Below are 17,286 nucleotides of genomic sequence, written 5' to 3' on the forward strand. Positions count from 1 at the left end.
AAATCAATTCGCTTTTCTTATATGCAAAAAAAAAAAGTGAAACTGGCCTAAGTGTTATATTGTAGTGTTACATACATAGAAAAACATGTCTGGCCTCTTAGTGTTAAAGTATTACATGCATGGAAAAATATGTCCTATGCCTCTTTCTTTCTGGTTCGCATCTGCATCTCGTTTATTTACCTATATATAGAGGGCCACCACGAAAAATGTATGATCCCGGAGGACACTTCTCACTACACAATGAGTGCGCTGCAATCACTGCCCAGCACATTGATTGACAGCCTGCTCTGCAGTGTGTGTGTGCTCTGCAGCCGCACCTCTGATGATTCATTTTTTGCTCTAGAAACAGAACACTATGGCCCTGATTCATCAAGGCATTCCTCTTAATGAAGGCTGAAAAATGGCGTGCGCCTCCATGTGCACTTCACCACAAATCCTACTTCAGACAGGAAATGGATTAAAATTTGTGGCATAAGGAATAGGATCGCCACTGCTCGTCAGGAATTTGGTGAGCCGGGTTTGACATGCCCCTTTCCTCCCCTGCTCCGCCTACTTTGTCAGACCTGGGTGAAAATGGTGTAAGAACACCAAAAGTCGCTAAGTTTTAGTGCAGTCTTGCGTTGTACCAAACTTTTGAATCGGGTCTTTTATGTTTAAGGATGAACTCCAAACTCTCTACCAGGAAGATTATTTGTCTGTCTGATATTTGTGTTCTTTTTCAAGTAGAGTTAAATAACTGCAAAGCCAAGTTTGTGGGTTATATTTGAGTATCATGCAGAGACATCAAGTGTCAAAAATATGTAAGCCGCATAGGAGATGGCAATAGTTAGCAACAATTTTAATAGTGCCCATTTCAAAAAAATGGAGAAAGAATGTGTTCTTCACTAGGTTAGATGCATATGCAAAACGGAAGTCTATATACAACTGTCTAAAATTATAAGACACAAATTCAAAGAAAAAAGCTTTCAAAACAAGCTCATCAAATCGTCTTTTCAGAAAAATTTGAAGGATAAACAGTGTAACTGTTTAGCCGTCAAAATACAGCTGCCGACCCAAGCACTGTGGTCCCCGGGAATCTGCCCAGGGGGCCGGAGAAAAGGTGATCGAGGCCATGGGCCTGAGCTTCCCCACCCCTGCTCTAAAAGATAATAAACCTACTCTAAAAAAGGATCCGTAACTTGGGAAAACTTTACTTTAGCAGTCTGGGGTCACTTTTAGAGGAGGAATTACGATTAAAAATATCATTGAACCAAGTAGATTAAGAAATAGAGAATCCAAAAAGTTCGGGAAAAATCAGAAAGTAATAAAACTAAGAATGGCTTTTTTAAAACATAGTCTATGTAGACATATTTCAATTGAATACAATGGATTATTTTATTCCATAAAATTAACTTAAAGGGGTTGTCTGGTCTTTAGCTACAAGTCTGAATACTCCTGTCCACATTCTGACTGAATGTGCAAGTATATTGAGCAAGGCCTGAAACAGTCTAATTGGAATGTGGAAGTGCATGTGATTTCAGGAGTCACAAGTCTGCAGTCACATAGAGCGACTACAGACTGGTAGTTTAAGATCGAACAACCCTGTTAAATTAACAAATACCAATTGATAGTAATGATTGTCATTAAATACTTAATAGGAGAGAGTTCTTTTGGATATACATAATAACGTTGGTCTGCATGGCGTTGTTAAATTGATTTAGTAAAACCTTTTTAACAATTAGAACATAGTTTATTAAAATTATTGGACTTTTTGCATGAGATGGTATTTGACACCCCTGAAGCTGGTACGGATTTTCCCCGGATCTTCCTCCTTTTGTTTTAGGGATTGTGAGAATAAAGGCTATTGCTATTACACATTTGTAAGATGCAAATAAATTTAAACACTTGGGTGCCAGAACTGGGGCAGAGGAGATCTTGTCAGCCCTGGCCCTGATGTGCAGCAGTGTGATGAGGTCAACATGCTTCTGACTCCACAGTGACAACAGGCACTGATAAGCGCTTTGTGGAGGAGCTGAAGAATAAATGATTAAAGAAGAAATTATTTTAGATGAAGGGGGCTGGAGGGGGGGGTGTTTGGTTTTCCTATAGAGTATATTATGGGGCAATGAGGGGGGGATTGTGAACAGGGCATAGTATAGTGAGGGGCAGTGGTGTGAAGGAACTTTATGCAGAGAGGCAGTGTGGGAGAAATATGGAAAGGGACAGTTTGGGTGGATATCTTGTAGAGAGAAATTTCTAACCTTTGTGGGTGCGTTTTTATAGGGTTAGAATCAAAGAGGCCCTTAATTTAATAGGAAATAAAAAAAAAAAACGCTGAATAAAAAAACGGATTGCATACAGATTAAATACAGATTGCATGTGATTAAATAATCAAACACTCAGCTGGCACTCACGTCATTGTATGCATTTCATCAATAAAAAAGACATTTTTCTGTCAAAATAATTGAGAATCTGGAATATACATATATATATATATATATATATATATATATATATATATATATCGGACCGTGGCTGCACAATTTCAGCCATATATGCTTAACTCTGAAATGCTTCAAATTTTCAGAGAAAAACGTAGTTTAGTAGGCGCTGGAGACCGAGCTGCACGAGAGACTGGGTGGACAGACAGGTCCCCAGCGGCTTCTCTCCGCCCGCTTGCTTTGAGTGATAGGTCTCTTCCTATGTAAGAGTCGTGTACTGTACTTTCACGTTCCTACCCCTAAAGCTACCAATCTAGTTGTAATATAGAGTGTATTATGTCATGCGTCTTTATCTATATGGTGTCATGTGAATTTATTGCATTGTGGTGTTTGCCTGTGTAATGTATAGCGTGTGATAAGTATTGTTAGTATAATATGCATAGTGCGTAGCAGTGTTTTAGGGAAATTATAGAGTAAGACATAGCTTAGGTTTTAGGGTATAAGGTAGTGACTATAGGGTAAGATAGACTTTGGTAAGCATTATAAGCATAATATCTTTAATGTAATGCATAATGTTTGTGAAGGAGATCTGTCACCTACAGATGTAGGGACATACATAATTAAAGTTTGAGACTAGTCCATAGTGGGAGGGGTAAGCCCCAGTAAAAAGGAAGTGCTTCCTGATAGGATTAAGATAGGGAAGTTCGTCAACCAAGGTCAAGGTGAAGTTGCAGCAGGCTGATAGTGAAAGCAAAAATCTACCATTGGGGCAGTGGTAGACCTTACAGGAATCCCCTGCGGACCTTCCTGCAACGTCTGGAGCTCAAAGCTCGATACAGGTACTACGGAGAGTGCCTTATCCTCTGGCGTACTGAGGAAGATGGACGTGGAACCGTGTGAAGGGAAGGTAACAGATCCCGGGTGTACAGCGGAACTGAATGGGAAATCCCTGGAGCTGACAGAACCAGTAAACGTAGGGATAGTCCAGGAGTAACGGATAGTAATGCTGAAAATGTGCTGTGTTAAGGAAATGAGAAATAAGAAGTGTTGCGCACGACACTGCATGTTACCATTAGATGAACTTGAACTGTCCAGTAAACTTCTGTGTGTTGAAACAAACTTGGTATCACCTGAGTTATTTCCGCTGGCTCCAGAAGATGGAAGCCTTGAGACAGCAGAGGCCTGCGGCCTACAACTGAGTGTGATGCACGCCACACCTGACAGTACCTTGGGACCAAGACAAGACGTTTTGGAAAGAGCCAGGGAGTTATGGAGCAGCAGTTCATCCCCGGCTACTGCCCTCCAGCACCTTCCACCCGTTGTGACGCTGGTGGATCATGGACCACTGCGCCCTGGGCCGGGCTTACCCTGGAGGAGCATAACTAAGCAGCTACTAGGTTTTCACTGGAATCTCTGATGGTGAGGTCAGTCTTGAGCTGCAGGTAGCTGCCAGGTACCACCCCAGGGCAGTGTCTGGAACTGTAGCAGCTGACCTCAACGGTCAGGGACGCTGGTTTAGGTTCGAAGTCCCAGGCAGGACCGGATACTGGTGCAGATGCAGACAGTGCTGCTTTTGGATACAAGACAGGACCAGACAAGGCAGTTTCAGGTTCGGGACTAGGTACAGGCAGGTCAGGTACAGGAACAGGTTCAGACAGGATGCTACAGGGTAAGGTTCAGGCAGGATGGACTCAGGGACCTAACAGCAATGAAATAAGTAGAAACTGACAATGTACTAAAGTTGCTCAGGCACCTTCCAACAGAGACACATCAGGTGCCATTCTGGCTAGAAACGTGCGTGTAATGCGCAGGCCCTGGGACATGGGAGCCGGAGCCGAGGTTGTGGCTGGGTGGCCGGGGCTGTGAGCATAGCAACTAGCAACTTCCCTGTAGGGACACCGGCGATACACCTGTCCACAAATGTATTGAATCATAGAATGGGATCTCCAGGGTCATTGTGTCCAATCCCCTGCTCAATGCAGGGAGAGACTTGTCACTCCAGGGCAGCGGGTGGGGAGAAGCCCGCCGGAACCCGCCTGTCCGACTAGTCTCCCATTCAGCTCGATGGTTATTAAATTATGTTTTTCTCTGAAACACCGCACAATTTCAAAATTAATTTTACATGGCTGAAATCGATATAGCTGCACGGCCTGATACATACTGCCTGTGGATCGGGCAACGTGTATTAGCTGTCAGGCCACCTTCAGCTAGTGACTGCTCACAGAGCGTCTCTTTTCGCTTCATTCAGATCCACAGTCTGTTATTTGATATGCACAAGCTCCTCAGGTACAGCATGTGATTTCAGCCACACATGATGTCTTCCTGCTTGTACCCTATACATATAGGGCCTGATTAATCAAGAATGTCAATATTATACTATTATAGTGCTAATGTATTTCAGTATACAGTACTTGCAATCAAAGAATCGCAGGTTCATGTTTCCTAAGGGGAATAAAAAAGTAAAAATAAATAATAAAAATGTTATTAAATATATTTCAAAAATACAAACATCTAAAAATTTAATTAGTCCCTTTTTCCAAAAATAAACATATTTGGTATTATCAAGCATATTTGGTATTATCAAGTTCATAAAAGTCTGAGCTATAAAAATATAAATTTATTCTATATGGTAAACGCGATATAGAAAATTACGTTTAAAACTCCAAAATTGCCATTTCCTGGTTGATGCACAATAAAAAGCAAACAAAACATCATATGTACCAAAAAATTGTAGGATTAAAAAGAATCAGCACGCAAAATTCCTCGTACAGGTCCAGCAACAGAAAAATGAAAACAATAAGGGTCTCAGAAACAAGTTTCTGTATTTTCTTTACCACTTAATGATGGAATTGCATTTTACTGTACTTAGATTTTTTTTCCATTTTCCAGTATATCATTTGATAAAATCAATGGTCTCATTCAAAGCTCAACTCATTACGCAAAGAAAAAAAAGCCGATTGTATGAATGGCTGACTTCAATGTAAAAATACAGTGGTCACAAATCATGGGTTCCTAATCACTAATATTCCACATCAGGTCACTTTTTGCAAAATATTGTCGGGCAATAGTTTCAGAATATCCTGTGTGCATGTGATATTCATTAACTAATGTTAAAAAATAGAGTATGAAAAAGAGTTTACGTACTGTAATGTTTTTCGGTCTGTCAGATTGGCATCATGTGTATTATTTTAGATTTTGTGTCCTGTTGTGCTGTCCTGCTTTACTGTATCTTTGTTATATCTTTATGTGTATACAACATAAATAAAGAATGTAAACTGGGAATGAGAAATGGGTAGAAAAACTAGGATTTTAAACTTTTATTATCCCTTAGTGTTTTTCTTTAGACTTTCATTGTGAATGCATATTGTGATAATTCTTATCTATCTATCGATATATCTATATATTATCTATCTATCCATCTATCTATCTGTAAATCTATCTATTGATATATCTACATATTATCTATCTATCCATCTATCTGTATATCTATCTATCCATATATCTACATATTATCTATCTAGATCTATCTATATATTATCTATCTATATTTATCCATATATTATCTATCTAGATCTACCCATCTATCTATCTATCTATCTATCTATCTATCTATCTATCTATCTATTATTCCCTGCTGTACAGAAGCAGTCATGTGACTTGCACTGGATAATCTGCACATGCGTACACAGCTCTCAGCTGCCATCAGCACAGGAATAACAAAGGCAGGAGCAGCTGTGCCCCTGACAGCCAAAGACAACCATCATCTGGGAGTCCGCTATGTATCTCCAGGAACAATAGCCCTGTGAGAGACACCATCTTCACTTGGAACACACAAGACAAAAAAAACTGATTCTAAAGGGGCATCCATCCATCCATCAGCGGAGAGACATCCAAAGGCATTCTATGACAGCTGCCACCTGAGACAGAATTTGAGACGACCATCGGCTGATAGCAACAGCATGAGACATCCAATTATAGCCTCCACTTAAGACAATTCATTTGGCTAAGACAATCATCTGTAATCCACAGCACCTGCCTGCCCTTCCCAAGCTCCGTCCCTGTCTCCCACACACCGTGACAGCAGCTTCTTAAGTCCCTCAGTCATTCCCCCACCCTCATTTCTCCTGTTCCCCTTTCATATCTGCTCATTCTCAGTCACCCTCCTCCCCCATTTGTGCTTGTGATTGGACCTGCTCCTTTTGTCTGACAACCCATTTTATATTTGTCTGCAACCGGTCATCACAACAACCTACGTTTACATATAATCAAGAAGGAATCTATCTATCTATCTATCTATCTATCTATCTATCTATCTATCTATCTATCATCATATTCTATCCATCCATTGATGCATACCACTTTATTACGCTGTTCTGCATATCTCATATTAATATTTTCCATAAAATCATCATTGACATATAAATCTATGCACACCATACAGAAGTGATTCAGAATCACAAAGACACAGATATACTTTGTGTCAAACATCATACACATACCTTCAGGCCATAATACCTTCTGTCTCATTGTGACAGTCTGCTTTGCTCAGCCAGAAGATGTGAGTATACAATAAAATGATCCTGCATTTCTGATGTTTATGTTTGAGTGTTTTGTGTGCATATTTCTATTTCTATTAAGGTATGTCTGTTAATATGCCTATTGCAAAATGTTTTCAGGTAGAGATATAGTAATTATGTGATAACTTCCTGCGAGACCTGCGACAATGTGTGCAGAACATGAATTCATCTATTGTATATGCCCATCTACTTCTCTGTATGTCTGTATATTTTGGATGTAGTGTGCAGTATTCCTCTTTGGTTAGCTTATCTTATTTTATAATAATATATTCTTGGTTACCAAATGTTGTGTAGTGTCAATAGAGAACAAATATACATCAGGTGTTAGTCCATTATGCCTGTAGCTGAGGTTGTTTTTTTCCTTTTGTTGCTTTTTTCACTCCTTTTTACTTTAGGCCTAGTTTTCTGCTTCTCTTTTACCTGTACTTGGTTTTTCTCAGTCATGAGTTGGTTCCGCTAAATGTATGCTTTTTCTCTACAGGGATCAGTAAACATCTCGCTGTGCCATCCCAGCATGCCAGTGCATGTGATGATAGCTGTGCTGCTACCGGGGGCATCGGACCCCCAACCCTGAGGCAGTGGCTAGGTGATATACCTCCTCAACGCAAATGGTGAGAATATTAGTTTATTAAGGTCAATGTGAATAAAATTACTATATGTAATTATGAGGCTTGCAACCAATTTGTGTCTTTTGATAAGAGCTCTGTTGTTTTTGTAACATGTAATTAAGGAGTAGTTTGCAAAAATGTAATTTAAAGGGGTATTTCCATCTTCAGGATCCTACCCCAATATGTAGAAGGTGTAATAATAATAGTATTAGCAAATACCTCCAATTATAAATGTAGTGTAGTTCTTCTGATTTGCTATGTCACATACCCCATGTGCAGGGCATTGCAGTAGCTTGGGTATCCATGGTTACGACCACTACCAACTAACTGTCACTATATGACTGTTCGTAACCATGGATACCTAAGCTTCTGCAATGCCCTACACATGGGGTAAGCGACATAGCGAATCAGAAGAACTGTACTACATTTGTAATTGAAGTACAAAAAGTCACAGAAGAACATATCTCACAACTTTGCAGCCTTTGCAAAGCAATTTTCCTTCTACTGAAGCCCTAGATTCCCCTTTCATTGCACCCATAAAGTATAATGCCAACAAAAGTGCACCACAAACACAGTATGATACCACCACGGTGAATTCCTCCACAGTACCCTCCACACGCACAGTATGGTGACCCCAACACAGTATGAAGTTGATGCGTCGGATCTGGGGGTTGGGGCTGTGTTGTCTCAGGGTCCGTCCCCTGGTAAATGATGTCCATGCGCCTTCTTTTCTAAAAAATTGTCTTTGGCTGAGAGAAATTATGACGTGGGTAATAGGGAACTCTTGGAGATCAAATTGTCGTTCAAAGAATTGCGACATTGGTTGGAGTGGGCTGTCCATCCTATTACTGTTATTACTGACCATAAGAACCTGTCATATCTCCAGTCAGCTAAACGTCTCAACCCTAAGCAAGCCAGATGGTCCCTGTTTTTTGCTAGGTTAAATTTTGTTGTTACTTTTGTCCAGGGGTCAAAAATGTCAAGGCTGATGCTTTGTCCAGGAGTTTCCCGGGTGGCGGTGACCATGAGAACCCTGCCCCGATATTACAGAAGGGGGTAGTCATTTCGGCATTATATCCTGAACTGGAGGGTGAGGTGTTGGAGGCTGAAGGGGACACCCCTGCCTCCTGCCCTCCAGGAAAGTTATTTGTACCATCCAATCTGGGCCGTAAGGTTATTAAAGAACATCATAACTCTGTGCTTGCTGGTCATCCAGGTGGTAAGGCAACTGCGGACCTCTTCTCTTGTCGTTTTTGGTGGCCGGGGTTGCATCGGGATGTGATTGAACACGTATCTGCTTGTAGTATTTGCGTTCGTTCTAAGGTTTCGCATACCGTCCGTCTGGTACTCTTCTTGTGCTACCTATCCCTAGTAGGCCATGGACACACTTGTCCATGGATTTTATTACTGACCTCCGATTTCTGCAGGCAAAACGGTGGTTTTGGTGTTAGTAGATAGGATTAGTAAAATGGTTCACTTCGTCGCATTACCTGCACTTCCAAATGCCAAGACACTTGCTTAGGTGTTCATAAATGAGATCGTGAAGCTTCACGGGGTTCCCTCCGATGTGGTGTAAGATCAGGGGACCCAATTTGTTTCCAAGTTCTGGAAGGCATTCTGTTCTTAACTGGTGGTGCAGCTGTCCTTTTCCTCTGCCTTCCACCCTCAGTCGAATGGACAGACCGAGTAAGTCAATCAGAATTTGGAAACCTACCTCAGGTGTTTCGTCTCCAAAAATCAGGAGGATTGGGCATCCTACTTACTGCTGGCAGAATTTGCCATTAATAATCATCGACAAGAATCCACTGGCAGGTCACCGTTCTTCGGTGCAAACGGTTACCACCCACAGTTTGGTACCTTTAGTGGGGGAGGAGCTTCGGGAGTTCCTGAGGAGGAACGGTTTGCTTCGTCGCTCTCCTCGGTATGGTGGGGTCTTCTGAGTAATTTAAAGATCATGGGAGACAGGTATAATCGTATGGCTGACAGAAAATGCTTGCCAGGTCTAGACCTGAATGTGAATGACTTTATGTGGTTGTCTACCAAGAATATATGATTCAAAGTTCCTTCTTGGAAGCTGGGACCTAAGCTTATTGGTCCCTATAAAATAACCACCGTCATTAACCCAGCAGCGTTCCGTCTTGAACTTCCTCAGGCCCTTAAGGTCTACAACGTGTTCCACAGGTCCTTACTCAAGAAGTATGTGGAACCTCTTGAGCCCTCACCTCTACCACTGCCTCCAGTAATGGTTGATGGTAATCTGGAGTTCTAGATTTCGAGGTTTGTAGATTCTCGTCTCCAACGTCGTTCTCTACAATACTTTGTGCACTGGAAGGGTTATGGTCCAGAGGAGAGGATGTGAGTTTCAGCATCAGAGGTGAACGCTCCCAGGTTGGCTTATTCATTCCATATCTCTTATCCTGAGAAACCCGGTCCTGAGTGTCCGGAGGCCACTCGTAGAGGGGGGGTGCTGTTGACGCGCTCCCTGGGCCGTGGGGTACTCGGAAGCATGGCCGGTCGATGCTGGGGATGGCACGGTGGCAGTGACCTGGTCAGTGACCCAGGGCGGTCAATAAAAGGGGAATAAAATAAAAGGAATATAGTTTTTATATATATTGTTCGTGACACCACCTGTGGTATGCGGCTATATGGAGCAACCGCTGCGGTGCAGATCCTCTGGAGCTGGTGGTGACGCAGCAGAGTTGGTTCAGCTCTCCACAGGCAGAGCTTAGTTCCAGGGCAAGATATAGTGATGTTATGAGTAGTGTTGAGCATTCCGATACTGAAATATCGGGTATTGACCGATATTCGCTGTATCGGAATTCCGATAATTAATTCCGATACTTTTACAATATCGAATACCGGAATCGAAAGTTCACATAATGCCTGCGCTCTGCAGTGTCTCTGAAGGATGACAAGCTGGATGGCAGCGCTCAGCTGCGATCCAGCCTGTCATCAGAATGCCATCCCAGCGTGGGAGAATTCTCCTGCTCAAGCGCTGACATTACATTATCTCCCTTACATTACAATTAAATGGAATAGCAGGAATTAATATTTTTTTAAGACGTTAATGCCACAGCCATGATGGTTGTGGCATTACAGTGGTTGCCCAAATCGAAGGGAACAGTGCTCACAGTGAAACATGAAAAGCCGGCAATTCAACAGCGGCTTATACTGGTACCCGACAATTTAGAACAGAAAGAATAGAGCTTCACACATAGATTAGAAACATGTCAGTCACATATATAAAAAGTACAGTGACAGTGTTGGTTACTGTACTTGTCATTTAGTGTTAAAGGATTTATTTAAAAAAATAATAGTGTTTTCATGCACCGTCTCTTTAAAAAAGCCGGCCGGCAATTCAGCAACGGTACCCGACAATTTAGAATAGAAAGAATAGAGAATCACACATAGATTAGATAGATAGATAGAAACATGTCAGTCACATATATAATAAGTACAGTGAAAGTGTTGGTTACTGTACTTGTCATTTAGTGTTAAAATAAAGGATTTATTAAAAAAAAAATTGGCGTGGGGTTCCCCGTAATTTTAGTCTCTAGCGGAGGTTAAGCAGATGGCTGGGGCAGATGTTTGAAGCCTGGGAAGGGGGTAATACCCACGGAGCTTCCCAGGCAACTAATATCAGCCCCCAGCTGAATACCTAGCCTTTACTAGCTATTAAAATGGGGGACCCCCAAAAAAATGATGTGGGGTCCCCCCTATTTTAATAGCTAGCAAAGGCTAGGCAGACAGCTGGGGGCTGATATTAATAGCCCAGGAAGGGTGCCATGAATATTGGCCCCCTCCCAGGCTAGAATTTCTACTCCTCAAAAACATTTCTAGAATTCGACCTTTTGTTACCTTTGACTCTGCAAAAACTCTTACTGTCGCTCTGATTCATTCTCGTCTGGACTACTGCAACTCTCTATTAATCGGTCTCCCTCTTACTAAACTTTCCCCTCTCCAATCTGTCCTAAATGCAGCAGCCAGGATCATATTCCTTGCTAACCGCTACACCGATGCCTCCACCCTGTGCCAGTTGTAGAGTTAAATATAAACTCATCACCCTCACCCACAAAGCGCTCCATGCTTCAGCACCGTCCTACATCTCCTCTCTCGTCTCAGCCTACCACCTTACCCGTGTCCTCCGTTCTGCTAATGACCTAAGATTAAGATCCTCAATAATCCGGACCTCCCACTCCCGTCTCCAAAACTTCTCACGTGCTGCGCCAATTCTTTGGAATGCACTATTAACCCAGGACTCTTTGATTAATACTCAACACCCACAGTTTTAAGCATGCCCTAAAAACGCATATCTTTAGACTGGCCTATCACCTCACCTCACCTAAACTATCCCTTTTTTTTCCTCTATACAAAACTTCCTTCCAAATCAGGTCCCTTATATCTTCTGTTCACACACCCCATCACTTAGTAGACCACTGTGTCTGTACTTGTTCAAATACTGGTTGGTGACTGGTTAATTTAGCATTAAGTGATTACTCTTTTTATTACATTGATGGTTGACCGTACAATGCAATCAATTGTTACCATCCACCTTTCGTGTCTCCCCTATTTCCTCATAGATTGTAAGCTTGTGAGCATTGTCCTCACTCCTCCTGGTATCTGTTGATTTATGTGATTATTGTTATTCTGTAATGTATTTTATTGTCTGTACAAGTCCCCTCTAATATGTGCTGCGGAATATGTTGGCACTGTAGAAATAAAAATTATTATTATTATTATTATTATTATGAACAGGGTCCTTTAAGGTCATCATAGGTTCTCAAACCTTCATGTAACCACAACCTCTGCATCCCTTATAGTTATGCGCTAGTTTTTTGTGATTAGGTTGTGATCATCTTGAAATCACCATTTATTTAGAACAAGATTCCTGCACTGCCTGGTATTTGTAAATTTAAATGGATACTGTATACCATAGACCTATAAATGTGATTGCAGTCATCTGCACTATTGTTTCCAGCAGTGACTAATCATGAATTTATTAGCTATTTTGTTGATAGGTGATACACACTGTTTGTGTTCAACCCTTTTAAATGCCTGGTTGTATTTTTGGGTCTAGTTCATCAAGTAGAACATGACAAACAATTGCTGTTTGCACCTAAAAGCAAAGCCTTCTGTAAGATCAAGCCCCCAAAGCACACATATGGGCATGCAGATCTTTGAAATCTAAATCCATTGATACCTTTATATCTTGTATCTGTTGCTGCATTCCCGAGAAATCGACATTTTAATTTATATGCAAATGAGGTGTCAAGTATTCTGGGTGTGACACAGGCTGTAGAAGTGCTCTGTCACACCCAGAGCAATTAAAACGCCTCATTTGAATATGAATTAGAATGCTGATCTATCAGAAATGCAGAAACAAACAGAAGATATAAAGGTATTAATGGATTTAGCTTTCAAAGCTGTATGTATGTATGCAGTGTTGATCTTACTGACAGATTCTCTTTAACCCCTTCACGATATATGAGGTAAGTGTACGTCATGATCGGGAAAGGGTCCCCGTAAATTGATGTAGCTATATCATGGTGATCATGCTGGCACATAAGATGTGCCCGCATGATCAACGCCGGTAGCTTCATTTAAATGATAGCTTAAATGGGTTGTCGGGACCAAATCGATACATCTACAATCACTCTATGTGACTGCAGACTTATGAATCCCCTTAGCACACGCCAGTTTCTGAGTCGGGACTGGAGGGTATGTATGAGTTATACATACTCCTGGCCAGTGGGCGTGGCCTCGCCTCCATACAGTTGTATGGAGCGAGCCCGCGCCCGCTAATTGACCACACCCACTGACTGGCTACGTCATTAGACGGGGCGCAGCCTCGCTCAATACAAGTGCATGGATAGAGAGGCTGCGCCCGCTGGCCAGGAGTATGCATAACTCATACATACTATCCTGTCCTGGGTCAGAAATGGCGAATCTCCGCAGCACACAGTGCCTGTGCTGGGACGATTCATAAGTCACTCTGTGTGACTGCAGACTTATCGATTTTGACCGGGCAACCTCTTTAACTCCCTAAATGCCGCGATCAATAGCGATTGCAGTATTTAGAAGGCTGGTAGAGAAAGGGTGATCCCTATCCCAGCCGAACTGCACCCCCGCAGAGGAATCGTGGGCTGCCAATGGTAGCCATGGCAACTGGAGGACAAATAATGACCTCCGGGTCTGCCATCTGCAATGGCCTATTTGACCATGCCAGGAACCTGGTCTAAAACCTGTTCTGTCAGTGTAACACTAAGGCTATGTGCCCACGATGCAGAAATGAAGCAGAAAATTTCTGCAGCATTTCTGCATCTCCCTGGCAGAAAAAACGCATGCAGATTGTGCATGCGTTTTTCCTGCAGAATACATGCGGGTTCACATGCGTTTCCGCCTGCAGATTGACAAGCGCTTTCCAGGCGATAGCATCACTTGGAAAGTGCTTGACAACTAGGTCACACTATATAAATCCATGCAAACGGCATGGATTTATACAGTGTGAACCGTAAAAATTAAAACAAATAAAGCTATACTCACCCCCGATGTCCCGGCGTGGCTGCAGCGCTGCTTCCTGGCTGCTTCCTGGATGCCGGCATATCGCGAGACAGAGCGGTGAAGGGCCTGCGGTCACATGACTGTGACGTCACCGCAGGTCCTCAAGCGATGCCGGCATTCAGAGAGAAGCCTTCGGAAAGGTGAGTATAAACTTTATTTGTTATTTTATTCTTTTTTTACAGGTACAATGGTACCCAGGTCTGGATGAGAGTCTTCTCTCCTCCAGAACTGGGTACCATCCGCACATAGAGACGCATAGAAGCCGCTTGTACAAATGTACAGTCGCGGTTTCTATGCGTCTCAATGCAAGTCAATGGCGGGAGTTCCGCTGCGCTTCCGCAAAATTAAATGACATGCTGCGGATTTTTGTACGCAGCATAAACGCTGCGGAAAAATCCGCAGCATGTGCATAGAACATGCGGAATCCCCTTGGGGACCATGGGGTGCGGATTACCTAGCGTTTCACAAGCGTTTACGCTGCGGAAATTCCGCAGCATAAACGCTTGAAAAATGCTACGTGGGCACCCAGCCTTAGAGATGTAAAGCATTGCAGTACATGTGTGTTGAAATGCATTACAATAATGATCAAAGTAGTAAAGTAGAAGTCCCATAGACTAAGTAGAAAAGTAAAAAATACTTAACTTTTTAATAAAAATATACAAAACACAAAATAAACAACAACAAAATTGTCAAGAAAATATTATGGCAATAACTATGTATATTTATATAAAAGAAAATAAAATGAAAAAAGTTCACATATTTGGTATCACCGCGTCTGGAACAACCTACTCTATAAAATTGTCACATAATTTAACCCTTTTAGTGAACACTGTAAAAAAATAAAAATGTAGCAAAAATTAAGTTTTCTCATCATACAGCCAAACAAAATGTAGAATAAAATGTGATAAAAAGACGAATGTAAATAGAAATGGTATAGCTGAAATGTCATCTTGTTCCGCAAAAAGCAAGCCTCATTTAGCTCCATCAAAATAAAAAAACGTAGCTTTTAAAATACAGCAATGCAACAACATTTTGTAAAACATCAAAAAGCTATATAAATGTGGTATCACTGTAATCATACTAACCAGAAGAATATAGCTGTCTTATCACTTATACCGCAAGGTAAATGGCGTATAAAAATAAAACCATTTCTTTAACTGCTGTTGATTTGTTCATTCTGCCTCCCATCGATCGCAGTAAGGCTTGGCTCAAATTTATCCTGCACTCTACGCTCCACGCTTACATCATTGTTTCCGTGTATCCAGGTTTCCGTATATAAAGCTGTCTTATCAATTTTACCACATAGTGAACAGCATAAAAAAATAAAAAAAAAACAGAAAAACTATTCCTAACTTGCTGTTTTTTGCTAATTCTGCCTCCCAAAAATCGGAACAGAAAGGGCTCAAAAAATGTTATGTGATTATTATCCATTATTATCCCCCCCTTATATTGTAAAAAAATCCCTCAATAAAAATAATTTAAATAAAAAATGTTATGTGCTGAAAAATGGTACCAATAAAAATTCCAACTCATCCCATAAAAACAAGCTCTCACATGACTCTGTCGGCATAAAAATAGCTTTCAAAATATGGTGATGCAAAAATTTTTTAGTATGTGATAGTAGCAGAAAGTAAAAAACGATATCAATCTGGTATTGCTGTAATCGCACCGACCTGAAGAATAAAGTTGTCTCACATTTATCCTGACACTCTATGCTCTGCACTTACATTGGCATTTCCATGTAAATCTCTGAAATACGTGTTTCACACAAAATCTCCATCGGAACATTCCCTATAATTAGGCAGATGGAGACCGTGTGAAGGCGTCTGGCCTATGATCTAGTGGTGTCCATCTTTTTAGGCATATACAAAAGCACAGTCAACCACAGTTTTATGCACTTCTGAAAAGAAGGACAATGCTGAACATAGGCCAGACGGAGTCCAAGGGTTTCATCTGAATCACATATTTCAGAGATTTAGATGGAAACCCTGATATATGTGCTCAGCGTAAAGCGCAGGATAAAAATGAACTGATCAAAAATGTTCTGTACCCCAAAATGCCACCAACAAAACTTTCAAGTCAGCCCACAAAAAACAAGTCTCTACTCAGGTCCATCACCTGTTAACAGACATATAGTGGGTGTCCACGTTACTGGTACCAAAAAGGTTCTGGAAAATCAACATGGCTGCCACCTAAAGAAATCCAGCGAAATCTACACTCCCAAGTCCAAATACCCCCATCCCTTCTGAGCCCCACAAAATGCCTAAACTGCAGTTAGCGTCCACATGTTTGCCATTAATGTAGTGAGGAGAGCACACTTAATTTACTGGTCGGTAACTCCAGAAGCACAAGCTGGGCACAATATATTGGGCATTAAATGTACTGTGCGCTATAATGTATTGGCACTACAATAGCATATGTGCAATTTTTAGTTTGCAACTTCCACTGCTTGTTTGTTTCTGGAAAACACCCATAGAGTCAAAATCGTCACTACACCCGTAAATTAATCCCCAGAAGGGTGTAAATTCCAATAATGGATCACTTTAGGGAGGGTTCTACTGTTCTGGCACTCAGAGGCTCTGCAAATGGAGTTTGCAAACTGTTCTAGAAAAATTTGTCCCACAAAAGTCAAATAAGGCTCCGTCCCTCCCCTGCCCTGCCGTCTGGCCAAACAGTACTATACAGCCACATATCGGGCATTGCCAACGTTCAGGAAAAAATTGTGTAACAAATTATGGGGCCTTTTTTAGACATTTACTCTTGTGAAAATGAAAAATGTAAAGCTAAAACAGTACTTTAGTGATTAAATGTAGTTATTATTTCTTCACCACCCAATGAAATAAAATTATGTGACGCACCTGTGGTGTCAATATCCTTACTGCATCACTAGATGTATTCACTGAGGGGTGCAGTTTGTAAAATGGGGTCACTTCTAGAGGGTTCTGCTTTTCTGGACCTCAGTGGCTCTGCCAATGTGACATAACACCCACAAACCATTCCAGCAAAATCTGCATTTCAGTATGGAACTCCTTCCCTACTGAGCTTTGCACTGTGCCTGAAAAGCAGTCTCCTACAAAATATGGGGTATTGGCGTACTCAGGATAAATTGTGTATCAAATT

The 17,286-nt window shown here is 41.5% G+C and overlaps 1 protein-coding gene across 2 annotated transcripts in view; it reads left to right on the top strand.

The window, feature by feature from the left end:
* Window positions 1–6,100: 6,100 nt before the first annotated feature.
* The window catches only part of PARP6 (poly(ADP-ribose) polymerase family member 6), an 80,943-nt gene continuing 69,757 nt past the window's right edge, over window positions 6,101–17,286 (top strand). For both annotated transcript variants that reach the window (XM_073652745.1, XM_073652746.1), the window contains exons 1-2: window positions 6,101–6,978; window positions 7,479–7,608. In XM_073652745.1, coding sequence (XP_073508846.1) covers window positions 7,606–7,608 — 3 coding nt within the window. In that variant the 5' untranslated portion in view covers window positions 6,101–6,978; window positions 7,479–7,605. The remainder of the gene's footprint in view (window positions 6,979–7,478; window positions 7,609–17,286) is intronic.

Source organism: Phyllobates terribilis, unplaced genomic scaffold (genome assembly GCF_046119375.1).
Source record: "Phyllobates terribilis strain yellow unplaced genomic scaffold, ASM4611937v1 Scaffold_11__3_contigs__length_659146591, whole genome shotgun sequence".
NCBI classification, from domain to species: Eukaryota; Metazoa; Chordata; class Amphibia; order Anura; family Dendrobatidae; genus Phyllobates; species Phyllobates terribilis.